General features: G+C 37.2%; 1 protein-coding gene across 15 annotated transcripts in view; it reads right to left on the minus strand.

Annotated features, from left to right (window-relative positions):
- Window positions 1-13,770, minus strand: part of LOC126503086 (cytochrome P450 2C25) — a 222,092-nt gene that overhangs the window by 157,399 nt on the left and 50,923 nt on the right. For 4 of the 15 annotated variants that reach the window (XM_050144613.1, XM_050144591.1, XM_050144655.1 and 1 more), the window contains exons 6-9: window positions 12,146-12,287; window positions 10,723-10,910; window positions 7,668-7,809; window positions 6,021-6,522 (exon numbers count right to left, since the gene is read on the minus strand). The exons of 5 other annotated variants lie outside the window; for them this stretch is intronic. In XM_050144613.1, the coding sequence (XP_050000570.1) occupies window positions 6,341-6,522; window positions 7,668-7,809; window positions 10,723-10,910; window positions 12,146-12,287 (654 nt within the window). In that variant the 3' untranslated portion in view covers window positions 6,021-6,340. Of the gene's footprint in view, window positions 1-6,020; window positions 6,523-7,667; window positions 7,810-10,722; window positions 10,911-12,145; window positions 12,288-13,770 lie in introns of those variants that run through there. 6 more of the 15 variants (XM_050144667.1, XM_050144689.1, XM_050144600.1 and 3 more) reach the window with 5 other exon arrangements.

Here is a 13,770-nt window from a genome sequence, read left to right on the forward strand (position 1 = left end):
TCACTCTTACGCTAAGGATTGTTCTGTAGCTGGATGGCTGCCCTCTGATGTCCTCTCCATCTCTCACTCCATCCTTTCTCCAAGATTTCTCCTTCTATATAATCTCCTCCTGACAGTTCTGCCTATCCTTTCTCCTGTCTCACTATTGGCCATATATAGGTATAGTTTCCAGAGTGCTTCCACCAGTGAGGGGCAGGACCAGTTCTCCCTAGTGGTACAGCCAATGAGGACTGGGTCTAACTCTGTACAGCTCTATCATCTAACCTCCTGTGGTGTTCAGAGCCACAGACCTCAACAACAGATCACAGCTGCAACAGGGTCATAAACCTAGACATGGGCCAGGCCCAGACACTATGGCTGTGTGGAAACCAATCTCAATAGCATGGTGATACATTGTAAATGTCTGACCAGCTATATACTTGTGTTTGCACAGATACATGTGTACATCAGGGTCACATAACAAAGAGATTGATCTTGGGAAGATGAAATCAGAAAGGTAATGAGAAAATAGTTTCTTATTGAATACATTTCATGATACATATTAAGTGCTCAATTTCATGTGTTCTCAAGAAGAAATGAGGACAATGGCTTTGGCATCCAATTGCTATTCATATTATTTCTGAGATAAGTAGATAGGAGAACAGCATTAAGTTCATATGCTTGGAGTATGAGAGCATAGATTCATTCTTTCACTTAAGTTATGTGCAAAGAATATTTTAAGTCCTTTTCTTCATAGCAACACAAAAATGGGAAGAAGATTTCAGACCCACCTTACTGTTACTCCCTTTCTGTTATTGGTTCTTATTATATCTCTACAGGTAGCAGCCACTCTGGAATTTTCAGTGTTACAAATCTCCATATCCATTAATTCTAGGTACGCTGAGTCAATGAAATTTTCACCTTCTCCCCTTTCTGTCCTCTGTCTCCAACAGTATGTGGATTTGCGTGTTCTTTTAGGAGTCTTTCTTTCATACATTAACTGTTCATGTAAAACAGAGGTCTTAGAACTGGTCCAGCGATCAAGAATGCTTGTTATTAGGAGCGTGCCAAAGGGAAATTACTGAATTGGTATATAGTAATAATCTATATTTTCCAGTGATGTCATGTTAATAACTCAGCTTTAGATAAATGTTAGCACTTGTGATGGCCAGTACAGGTGACAAACATTGTGGGTAGCAGTAGCATCTGTGCAGTGACATGTGAAACACTTCACAATTGACGCTGTGTAATCCTTAGACCTTGAGGGAATGAAAAATGGGGAGGGGTACAAGAAGGCATTCATGAGGGGCAGGAGGTAGAAGATGCCCCAGAGGAAGCTATAGATGATCGGGCAATGAGAACAAGGAACTTTCTTTCTCTTCAGGGAGCAATAGAAGAAAGCTGATCTGAAGGTGGCAAGAAAGAACACAGGCCCTACTATCTGTGATTTCTTAACTGTCCTGATCGAGACTTGTAGGCAGAGGGTTCTTTTGACAGTTTTACCCTTAGCAGGTAAGCAGCCGTTCTGTAGTCTCTCTGTGCATTATCCACACCATCTTTATCTTCTGCTTTTTCTTCATCATCCTCACCTTCAATCAGTCTCCTGGAAATACGTACCAGCTCCTTAATGTTTTTCTCCTTGGAAAATTTGGCATCAATAGCCCAGAAGGCATCATCTAAAACCATCGTAGCTTCCTTCCTTGAGGGTCTAGTATTCTTTGGTGCTATCAGGAAGAGATTTGGCACAGTGCAACTTTTTACCCCCTCCCATGCCTATCATAAACACAAAATATAGCTGTCTTGATACCCAATTCAGGAATATATTTGTGAGCATCCTCCACAGAGATACCAGACTTACATGGCAGAGTAGACATATGTCAGTTGGAATATAAGATAGCAACCCTGTTCCTAAAGCACTTCACTTTTTTGACCGGGAAAGGTAGACCCCCTTAGCAGTACCTGGCTAATTGCTACAAGGTCAGCCAAGAGACTTACTGGGAAAAGAACAGAATGAGGGATAAACATTTTTAGGCTATTGACGCCATGGATTGTTTCCTCCTTCATCTGTGACAGACAGTTTTGTTACATAATTACTGTAGATTGGCAGCTGTGCTCTTTTAAGATTTGGAATGCATTGCTCTAAGCTCTTCTGGCTTTCATCATTTCTTTTGAGAAACCAACCATTATTTCTTTCATATATGATATGTATTTTTCTCTGATACCTTTCAATGTTCTATATACTTAGTTTTCCAATCATAAGATGCTGTGAGAAGTTTCTTTTCTGATCTTTTCTTTTTGGTGTTGTGCGTGCTTCTTGTATTATTGGGTAAGTTTTCTATTATTTTATTGGAGATCTGATGTATGCCACTGATCTATGAATATTCTCCCTAATCTATTCCTATAACCTAAAAATCCAGTCTCACATTCCCTACATATTCATTTTATGCTTTTTTATTTTTTTCATATTCTTTTCTCATTTTGTCTTAATAGTTTTCTGTATCTTTCTGTCCTGGCATTCTATTTTCTGATTTATTAATGATCTTGTCAGGTTTTCCCTTGAGTTTCCTACTTGGTTATTGTGCTTTCCAGTTCCATATTCATTTCATCTTGATTCCTCTTCAGTATTTCCATTTCATAATTGAATTATATTTTCAACTCCTGTTGATCATTTTTGGCTTTTTCTGGGAACCACTCAGGTATAGATTATATTTTTAACTCCTTCTCTTTAAGTTCATGAGCTTCTTCTTTATGTCTTTTTTTAAATGTGAAATTTTGTTGATATATATTATGCATGTAAACTTACTACCAGAAGAGAGCATCAGATCCCATTATAAATGGTTAAAACTACGATGCAGGCACTGAGAATTGAACGCAGGACTTCTAGACGACCAAGTATTCAGTGCTCTTAACCACTGAATCATCTACTCATTCCATCCTTGATTTTTTAAAATGAATGAGATTTCTTTTAAATCCTTTGTCCTGAGGTTCATCTTAGGTAATTCTCAGAGGATAAAGTTCTATAGGACTGGTGACTTTCGTAGGAGATATACAGCCTTTATCTTTCATATCATTTCTATTTTTGCAACAATAATCTGTGCATATTGACTTCTTTAGTTCTGTCTGAAATCGACAGAGAAGATTGGGATTGAATATGGAAAGTGTGGGGTAGGTTGAGTCTAAAGACTGAATATGGCTTAAATGGAATGAGTGCAGATGGTGGATACATGGGGATTGGCTGATATGAAGGAAACGTGTCCTGGTTCAAGTTTGGTGGTAAGGAGAATATCTAAGACTGTGGCAGGTGTATGGAAAGGATTATCAGGCTGAATTGCTCTAAGGTCTGCAGGGTATGATTGAACATTGAGGTTGAAAGGTGGCTCAAGGAACCTGTAGGCTGAAGCAGCTGAGGTGTGTGTCTTGGTCAGTGCATGGAAGTTTGGATTCAGACATAAGGAGTGGCTAAATCAAGGTACTGGGTTTCATAAATGTACAAACATGCCAAGTCTTCATATGGAAGTTGGGAATCTGAACTCAGATCTTCATTCTTGGGGCGGAAGTGCTTTCACCTGCTAAACTGTCTAGTTCAGTAAAAATAAATCAAAGAATTCATAAAAGTTATGAATATAGTGTTATATGAAAATGTGTAAGTTAACCAGAGACACATAATATGTATGATGAAATTTATGATTTGACATGTATAAATACATAAATATACATGTGATATAAAAGGATTAAAAATTGCAAACAATGTGAAAGCAATGGGGAAAAATAGTAGAGGCACACAAAGTATTCAGTAGGATTCTCTTCAATTAAAGGGAATATGTTATGAGCTGAAGAGTCTCACTAAAAGTAAATGAAGAATTTTACAGTAAATTTTTGTTACAAAAGAGTGAGAAAAGATATTTTAGGATATCAAGGGGAATACTATAATTCAAATGAAGGGCATAGAAACAGTACGTAATCTAATTCCCCAAAAGCAGCACGGCACTTTATAACACATTTAAAAATTCCTAAAGAACACCAAACATATAAGGTATTTATACTCTAGAAGTGTATGCCCAGTTAACATCAAAAGAAACAATAAAAGCAATGTCAAGAAAATGATCTCTCTAAATGCTCAGATGACACACAACTAATCAAAACTCAGAGACAGATATTGTAATTCAACCTGAAGACCAGAGAAGTAAGCAGTCAGTCACTGGCTCTTACCTTGACTTCTGTCCAAAAATGGTGAACCTGCCTACAGGAAACCTCAGAGTGAGACTGATACTGAGAGCTGTCTCCTTCCATTTTATAATCCTCCCTAGTTCTGTGATTCAGGGAGTACACCACCACCACTTGGTTTCTATGGAAATCTAGTATGGCTACTGGGATTAAATGTGGGTGTCAATGTGGTTACTAGATTTAAGGTGTGTGTCATTGCTGCCTGGTCTGTAAGGGTGGCCAGCATAGCTGTTTTATTTTTCCTGAACATCAGACAAGCTTTACTTATTAAAATAGAAATGGAATGCCACTACACTCAGGTTTCTTAAGAAGCAGAAGCATAAGTTGATAGACATAGAAAGGAGAGACAAAATGCATACACACATGAGAGGGGGATGATAGAGAGACATATAGATAATAGATGAATGAGAATTAATTTATTAAAGCAATTGGTACGCACGGTCTTATAACCGATAATTTCCTATGTATTCTGACTGCAACACAAATACTCAGGAAAACAGGTGGCAAGAATGAATGCAGGTTTAAAGGCCTGAGAATAGTGGAGTAAAGTGTTCGGCATATCTTTACCAGGAAAATACATAAACGTAAAAATATTAGTACTTTGACCCACTTTAACAAAAAGCCACTTTTTGTACCACAACAATCTGTATTATAGATCAAATAGCATTGTGAATGTGTGCTTGCGCACTAATGTATGTGCAGACATAAAACTGCAGTAGAACCCAAGGTAGGAATGAGCAATTCCAGACAAAGTGACTTCTCTAAGATTAAGTTAGAGAAGGGATAATCAGTAATGTCAATTCCCATTAGATTACTTGTAATGAAGTGGGAAAGGAATAGGCATCTGGAAGTTATAGAAATGTGACTCCTTCAGGGACCACTATTCTTTTGGGAAGAGAAGGGATGCACATGGAGCTTATGGATAGCAATACATAAACAAAATGCATGCTCAATTCTAACCTAAGAACATCAAGGCAGCCGGGCTGTAGTGGCGCACGCCTTTAATCCCAGCACTAGGGAGGCAGAGGCAGGCGGATCTCTGTGAGTTCGAGGCAGGCCTGGTCTACAAGAGCTAGTTCCGGGACAGGCACCAAAGCTACAGAGAAACCCTGTCTCGAAAAACCAAAAAAAAAAAAAAATCAAGGCAAAAGCATATTTAAAAGTTTGCCTTTTATTGACACTAAAGCAAAGCAAGGCATGACCTGACCCCACAATTGCATTCCTCCCTGTGGATTTATCCTCTAAGTGGAGCTTCTCCTGGACACTGGTTATTTGTTTCAAATACAGATACTTCTAGTGAGTCTAAGTGATGCTCAGTCAAAAAGCCTTGGTACCACCATCCTCTTCACATTCTGTATTTCATGTATGTATGTGGATGTGTGGATGTGTGTGCATAATCAGGTGCCTATATGAAAGAGAATGTATGTGCATGTGTATACACATATGTGGAAGTCTGAAGTGAACCTTGGGTGTTGTTTCTTGAAAGTTGACAAGCTTGTTTTCAGATATAACACTGGGAAACAAAGCTCATTAATTAGGCTGGGTTGGATGTCTGGTAAGCTCCCAGGATCTCTTGTTCTGTTTCACCAGTGTTGGTACAACAAGCACATGCCACCATGCCTTCCCATTATGTCTATGCCAGAGACTGGATTACAGTCTTCAGTGTTGAGTGGCAAGCACTTCAGTCAATAAAATATCTCTCTAGCACTCACTCTTACATTCTCTACGCTTCATGATATGTGGACCAACGTGATGTGTTGGGAACTCTATTTTATTTCACTTCTTACATAAATTGTAAGCAAGTGTAAAAATAGGTGCACAAATCAAACTTATTTATTACTGAAAACATACAGAAGAAAATGACCATGAATTCTCTTATTACATTACTTGACAGTGAAATTCTATTTTAATTAAAGACCAGATAACACAGTTGCAGAGAATAGAAAATAGCAATATATTTCGACTGTGATTCCACAAATTGCCAAACGGTTAACAGGTGTTTCCTGGGAAGTGACAGAATGGGAATATATGAGAGGGGGGAAATCACATCTTGTCTTTGATGAGGAAGAAGGTAAATGAAGGTCTAGCGGAGAATTATAGAAAACAATACAGCTTAGGCTAGGCAATCTGTTCTTCTTTAGACAGGAATGAAGCAGAGCTGGTATTGGGGTGGCAGAGAGGCAAATCCACTGAGCACTGGGGTCGTATCGATATCCTTAGTTTTGACTAGAGACTTCAGCTTAAAGTTCTGTAAAATGGTGGTGAGAAATAGGAACAGCTCCATTCGTGCCAGGCCCTCTCCTGCACAAATCCGTTTTCCTAGGGGGCAAAAGAATTAAAATTTAATATTCTTATTTGTAAAATTTGAGAATCACCACATTTGTAATTAAGACTATGAATGAAGGGTAAGTTATTAGGTGGATGGATAGATGTGTGTCTACCTAAAAGGACAATGAATTCGGCAAATAGAAAAATGTGGAACATATTTATTTCTCAATTAACTATTAAGAAATACATTGTTCAAAATTACTTTTTAACTAGATGTGGTTGTTCACATCTGTATTCGAACTGTCTAAAAGACTGAGGAAGAAGAATTCTGTGTTAATTACCAAAAATAACAAAACCAAGAATGGAAGCTGCATATCAAAAGTAGAATACACACCGCAAATGTGGACACAATATCCATTACTTTCATCCTAAATAAGAAGGAACAGGATTACCATTCATCTGTGTAGAATGTCCTGCAATATCTATAATATCTCCATCATCTCATGATGGTCTTGATGTTTCTGTCATGCTGAACTGAATGAAAACGCTCTCATCTAATCATAAACTTCAACTAACGGTAAGTAATTTCTTCTTATGATTTTCCCCTACCCATGAATTTCGAGAGAACTGGAATATCGATTATTAGAATGTTGTAACAGTTTTGCATTAATATATAAGATTGGAGAGATGAATGTACTGATATTCCCAGTAACCCAGAGATCTGGGAGTCTTTCTCATTGCCCTACTTTAACTGAAATTTAAGAAGCATTATTCATTTGTGTGTTTACCAAGTGCACTTGGGGCACTTCATTAGTTTTCGGTATTTTGGGAGACTTGTAATTACATAGTTGAGTATGGAGGTGAGTGATACAGCAAAGAAGACCTGAATGTAAATTATAATGTCTCCATTTTCACAGTGAGTGAGTAAAGTGTAAATTGCCTTTGCTTTCTTTGGTATTTCTGTGATGTAGCTAAAGGAAGAATACAAACACCCTATACTCTAACTTTCTGAATTTTTAACAGTGGATGAACAATTAAAGCCTCATTTTGATAACCTGACAGAGAAAACAATCTCTTTATCATGACATGCATAAACAATGAAATTCATACTCCTGATCACTGACCATTAGGGAGCCACTATGTAAGTCTCCACAGATCCTCATGTCCCTGGGTCCATGGAAATGAATTTCTATTACCTGTTGAAAATGGCATGAAGTAGTCACTTTTCTTAAAGTTTCCATTCTTATCTAGAAAGTGGCCAGGGTCAAATATCTCTGGGTTGGGGAATTCCTTGCTGTCGTTCAGCACTGATGACAGTGATGCTATTACCGTTGTTCCCTGTAACAATACACAGAAACAAACAAAGTTAAAAGAAATCATAGAGCTAAGACAAATCAGGAAAATATCCAGGTTTACCTTCTGCTCCACAATTGTAATTAAATACAAAGAACTGTAGGGACAGTTCAACAGGCAGGGTAGTTAAGGAGCAGGGAGAAGTGTGAGGTCAGGCAGTGTTGTAGCTGATGTGACTTCAGTGACATTTCACATGAGTACTTGGACTAAAACTTCTGAGTCTCTTCTTCATTTCCTTTCTTATACTCATGTTTCTCTGAACACTGACTGCTCTAGTTCATCACATATATTTACATACCCCTCATGTGAATCAGGTTCCAAGTGGAAAAATTCATTGAGTGTTTTGAACAGAATAGGGGAACATTCATAAAGTAAAATAAGGAAGATGGAAAGACAAAGGCCACTATTTTTTTCTCATTTATAGAATCTATTTATCTTTGTATTTATATTATAAGAAAGAAAATGTAGGGATATGTGCCAGAGAAGATGTGTTCAGTCTTGTATATAATCTATCTGTATTAATGAACAAACATAAACATAGAAATGCACATATGTATATGTGTCAGAAACACAGGATGAGGACTCTTTGGGAGAAAAAAGGAAGAAATGGAAATGGGAGGAGAGGGAGACAATACAATAAAACAAAGTATGATGAAAGTAAGATGATCTGGTGACAGCTAAATCAGTAAAACTTCTGAAGACACAGAAATTGCTGGGAACTGGTGCAGGCAAGTTCTCTTTAACTAGTACACAAACTATTCTCATATCATTTCAAAGTTTCTAGGAATGTGGTCTAAAAATCTTTTTCAAGGCTGCCACATATATAAGAAAGCAATTCATCTAAATATGTTTAAAATTTTAAAACTAAAAATACTATTTCTGATATGTGTAAATCATGTGAAAATTAAGTTCTAGTGTCAATAGGCATTGAACATAGTATATTTATAATCATTTATTACATGTTGCCCGTGACTGCTTCTCTGCTGCAATGAGAGTTTCTGAAGGGGCAGCACAATCTTCTTGACCTAGAAAGGCTGAAATCTGCCAGAACAATTATGGCAAAGAACATTGGTTCCTTCTTATCCTATTTGTTTTGATGAGATCACTGGCTCTAATTTAACCTAAGAAATCATTTATCCTATTTTACAGAATGTAGAATCAGCTATGAAACAGCCAAGTTGTTTCATACAAGAATAGAATATTCTCCTAGACTAGATTCCAAAGAAACCTGTCATGTCATGAACCTGAAGAAGAGGAATGACGAAGTATAAGTTTAGCTGATGCAACACTCGCATCAAACTAGGCTTTAAACCCAAGGAAGATATGAGGAGATAGTTTTTATTATCTTGACCTTTTGTATATTTATTTTGTTGGCTCTAAGTATAAAAACATAACCAAGTTCTATAAATTAACCACAGACCTCAACATTCTTACCTTGAGACTGTCCCTTAGCCAAACAGATAAACTAACTCATATACTAAGTCTGTTATCATACAGAAAACCTATTGCCATCTGGAAAAGTAAGTTCTATCATCTACACATGATGTTAGTATCTACAAACTTAATATCGTATGCCCCACACCTCCACCTCACCAAAAAATAGAAGAATCCCAGGAGAGAGCAATGTTATCCTTTCTGAATGGAATTACTATAAAAAATTCTGCATTTTTCATCTGTAGTTTGTGGTGTCTTCAAAACAGCACTAAGTGGCCACAGAAATGAAATAAGTCATAATGACGTCAGGGAACAATTTAAACTCATTCTAAGGTGAAAGTTTAGTTTTAATATAAAAATTCTAACAAATTTGAGGAAGAAAGACTATGAAGAGAATTTTCTTAAACTAGAAGCTATAAGCAATGTGCAGTGGAGGAATCCATTATAAGTATGTGTTTACACCATATACAGTCGATGATCAAGAGTGAGAAATACATAGAACCATAAAATAGGCATAAAGAGCAATTTCGAAAATAATGTACCAACTTTTGTGAATAATATTCATCTCAAAGTGAAAATCTGTGCTCCTGGACCATGCTCATTCTTAATTGGCTCCACAATAAAATATCTCATTCACCATTAACTAAATCAGATCAATATTTTTCATCTGATCTACACAACTATCAGTGTATCCTAGGACCTCAAAATTAATAGGGGGATATTAAAGTCACTATCCTTCATCCTAATCATAAATGAGATAAGTAATGGCCATTAAAATCAGGTCTCTTCATCACTATCCTACAATTCATCACACTGAAGACAAACTAAGAACACAGGAATATGAAAAGTATATAGAAAAGTATTAGCCCACATAACACCTTCAGTTTCACATACGTTTACAGATATGTTGTTAGAAATAATAAAATTAATATGTTTAGATAAAATTGAGACCAATGATGACATAAATTTATTCTATTAAGCTAATGGAAAGACCAGCAGAGGCAGCACTAGAGAAATAATAACAGAAATATACTCACCATTTAGGAGACCTCGGAAAAGATATTTACAGACTACATCAATGAAAAGAAACAGGGCAGAGAAATAAATATCACAAATAAATGATTGAATGACATAACTTTATTGATGAGTTGAAGAATCCAGCATATCAATTCTTTTCAATTTGGAGATTTTTTTTCTCATAATGATGCAAACTCAGAAAAGACTTTTGGAAAATTGTCAAACTATGGACTTTCATACAGAAATACCTAAACTTTGCCAAACAAGAGAGAGCAAATGTGGGAGTGTCATTACCAGGTACATCTGTACCTGCAGTAGAGCTGCCCCTCTCAACGTGAAGCAGTATAAGCCATCAGCAGCACCAGATAACTCAGATAACACAGGATAACACTGTGAACCTGTGAACATCAAGAGCACAGAGGTGCAGCAGAGAAGAGACAAGCTTACCTTGGGGATGAGGTAGTTCCTGAATTTAATGTCACAGGTCACTGCATGGGGCAGGTTTGTGGGGAGGAGGTTGATGAATCTCTGGACCTCATGAATCATGGCATCTGTATAGGGCATGTGGCTCCTGTCCTGCATGCAGGGGCTGCGGTGTTTGCCAACCACACGGTGAATCTCTTCCTGGACTTTAGCTAGTTGGTCACAGTGACAAAGGGAAAACAGGAGAAAAGTAACATTTTTTGGCACAACGTCAGGCCATAGACAGCACTATGTGGGTGTTCCAAAATAAGGGTAAATGTGCATTTTTCACTCATGGATAAAATTATTTAAACATATATTTATACAGAAATGCTCTATTATGGATTTATATCATTTTCCTCTACAGATATATGATAGATCAGGATATATGTATTATTTAATAGCTGTGACAACAAATAAACTATAGTTAATTAAAATATCAAATAAAACAATATAATTATTTGGGGTCTTTTATGTCTGAATCTGTCCTATTGTGTATCTGAAATCCATTTATGTCCAGGAGTGCTTCTTAGAATGTTAAGCACAATTATTGGGACTAATGCTGCTTAGCCTTTTGGCTCTGCCCAGTCCAACATGTCAGAGAGCCACTCATTGCCTCTGAGAGCCATTCTTTCAACCCCAGATCTAGGATCAGGTTTCAGTAGGTCTGCGATGCCATTAAGCAAGTTGTATCACTCCGTTCACAAACCCCATTTAAATGCTCCATAGCCGGACCTCCTGAAAGGGAGTTTCTGCTGGCAGCAAGACCCAGGAAGCCGCCATTTCAAAACTGCCTGTTTATTTATTTGTTTATTTTTCTTTTACAACCACTGAATCAGGAAGACTCTCTTAAAGAAGCTGTGGTATGCTGCCAGCAAACAAAGCCAATCCAAAAAAAAAAATGCAGGTAAACTTTGATTTTAGTTTCTAGAATTCCTTTGCATGCCTTCTCAGTTTTTATGTGGATTTAACTAGCACCTATTGGAGTTTCAATTTGTTGTAGGAGGCTGCTAATTTGTTCCCTGAAATAACCGCACAGCTGCTCAACCCCAAATAATCACACAGAAACTGTATTATTAAATCACTGCTTGGCCTATTAGCTCTAGCTTCATATTGGTTAGCACTTACAAATTGATTTAACCCCCATTTCTATTTATCTATGTGTTACCACATGGCTGTGGCTTACTAGCAATTTCAGATTACCCTCCAGAAATCTCACACACTGACCAGAATTTGGTTATTTGTCTTACAGTCTGTTTCTCTTAGTCATGTTGTTTATTACAGTCAGTGAATGGCATAGAAAATGAAGGACTGAGACTTCTGTAATAAAAACAACGCACAGGACACCAGCAGAGTCTTTCCGCATCTTATAGGAACAGTGTGGTCACCCCCCCCCCCGTGTCCTCACCTGTGACATCCGGGTGCTTCAGCAGGAGCAGTAAAGCATACCTCAGGGTTGTGCTTGTTGTCTCTGTCCCCGCACCAAACAGGTCAAACACAGTCACTGCCAGATTTTCAAGTGTAAATTCCGATTGTTCATTGTGGCTTTCCTAAGAATAATTTGATGCCATAATCTGATAAAATTTTTTATCAGAACATCTGATTACACTGACTCTACAGTTTCAAGCAAATTTATATATTTATTACTGAAAGTGTAAAATTTAAATAAAACTCCATAACATTCATTCCGAATGGTTATTCTAACTGTATAGAACTTTACTGAGTCATATAGATTTTGGGTCTAGTTAATTTGGCATGATGTTTTATTTATGAGCAAGTTTTTTTAATAATAAGACTTCAACAAAATCTTTATTTTATTTTATTGCCAACAAAGGTGCTTGAATGTAGAGTAGAGAAGAAATTAACAAATAATTTCAAAGTCTGTGGCACAGATTTTCATAAATTTTGATTTCACCCTAAATTCCTGACTAGCCTAACTCTTGCAATGATTTGATTATCTGCACTTAAACATACACGGTTTTGTAATCTCATGTCTTAAAAACATAAAGGAAACATTTTATTCATTATGTATTCTGTCCTCTCAAAACTGTAAGAGGAAGAATGTGACACAGGTCTAATTTGAGGATATCCAGGTAGATACATAAAATTGAAGGCCTGTGTTCTCAATTTGGTAAAGAACAGTGGAAGACATTTGACTCTATCTCTGAGCATTCTCTGTTAAACTAAATGGGTCTGTAATAAAATTCTTTGTCCTTGAATTATATAAAGCTATTCAATCTTTTTTTTTTAATTTTTTTTATTGAAAAAAAAAAAGATTTCCGCCTCCTCCCCGCCTCCCATTTCCCTCCCCNNNCCCCCCACTCCTCTCCCCCTCCCTCTCCAGTCTGAGGGGCAGTCAGAGTTCCCTGCCCTGTGGAAAGTCCAAAGTCCTCCCCGCTCCATCTTGGTCTAGGAAGGTGGACATCCAAACTGGCTAGGCTCCCCCAAAGCCAGAACATGAAGTAGGATCACGGAGACAGTGGGGCTGATCTATTGTGAGCTCACCAAGGCCAGCTGGACTACGACTGAAAAACCATGGGATAAAACCGGACTCTCTGAATATGGCGGACAATGAGGGCTGCTGAGAAGCCAAGGACAATGCCACTGGGTTTTGATCCTACTTCATGTTCTAGCTATTCAATCTTAATGCATTAATTACTAAATTTTCTCTTATTTTGAAAAGTAACATATCCTTGCATGTGTATCCCACAATTCTTATCTATCCATCCATCAATCCGTTGATGACTTCTGGATTGATAATCTCAGCTATTTTGAGAAAAACAGCAGAAAAAAATACAAATGTACAAGTGCCTTTTCTTATGCTGATATTCTTTGGATATAAGCACAGATTAGGTCTAAGACCCACCATGTTACATAAGACCCATATCTGTCACTGTTATGTGTCTAAGAATTGGTGGTTAAATCTATTACTCTAATAGACTAATGGGCATAGTGTTAAAATGATTCCTAATGACTTACTACTATATTCATAGAAAATAAATCTCTTACTTTTGATCAGAGAAACTTCTTTCA

This window comes from Alexandromys fortis, unplaced genomic scaffold (genome assembly GCF_014885135.2).
Source record: "Alexandromys fortis isolate MF-2015 unplaced genomic scaffold, M_Fortis_MF-2015_v1.1 scaffold_16, whole genome shotgun sequence".
Taxonomy (NCBI): Eukaryota; Metazoa; Chordata; class Mammalia; order Rodentia; family Cricetidae; genus Alexandromys; species Alexandromys fortis.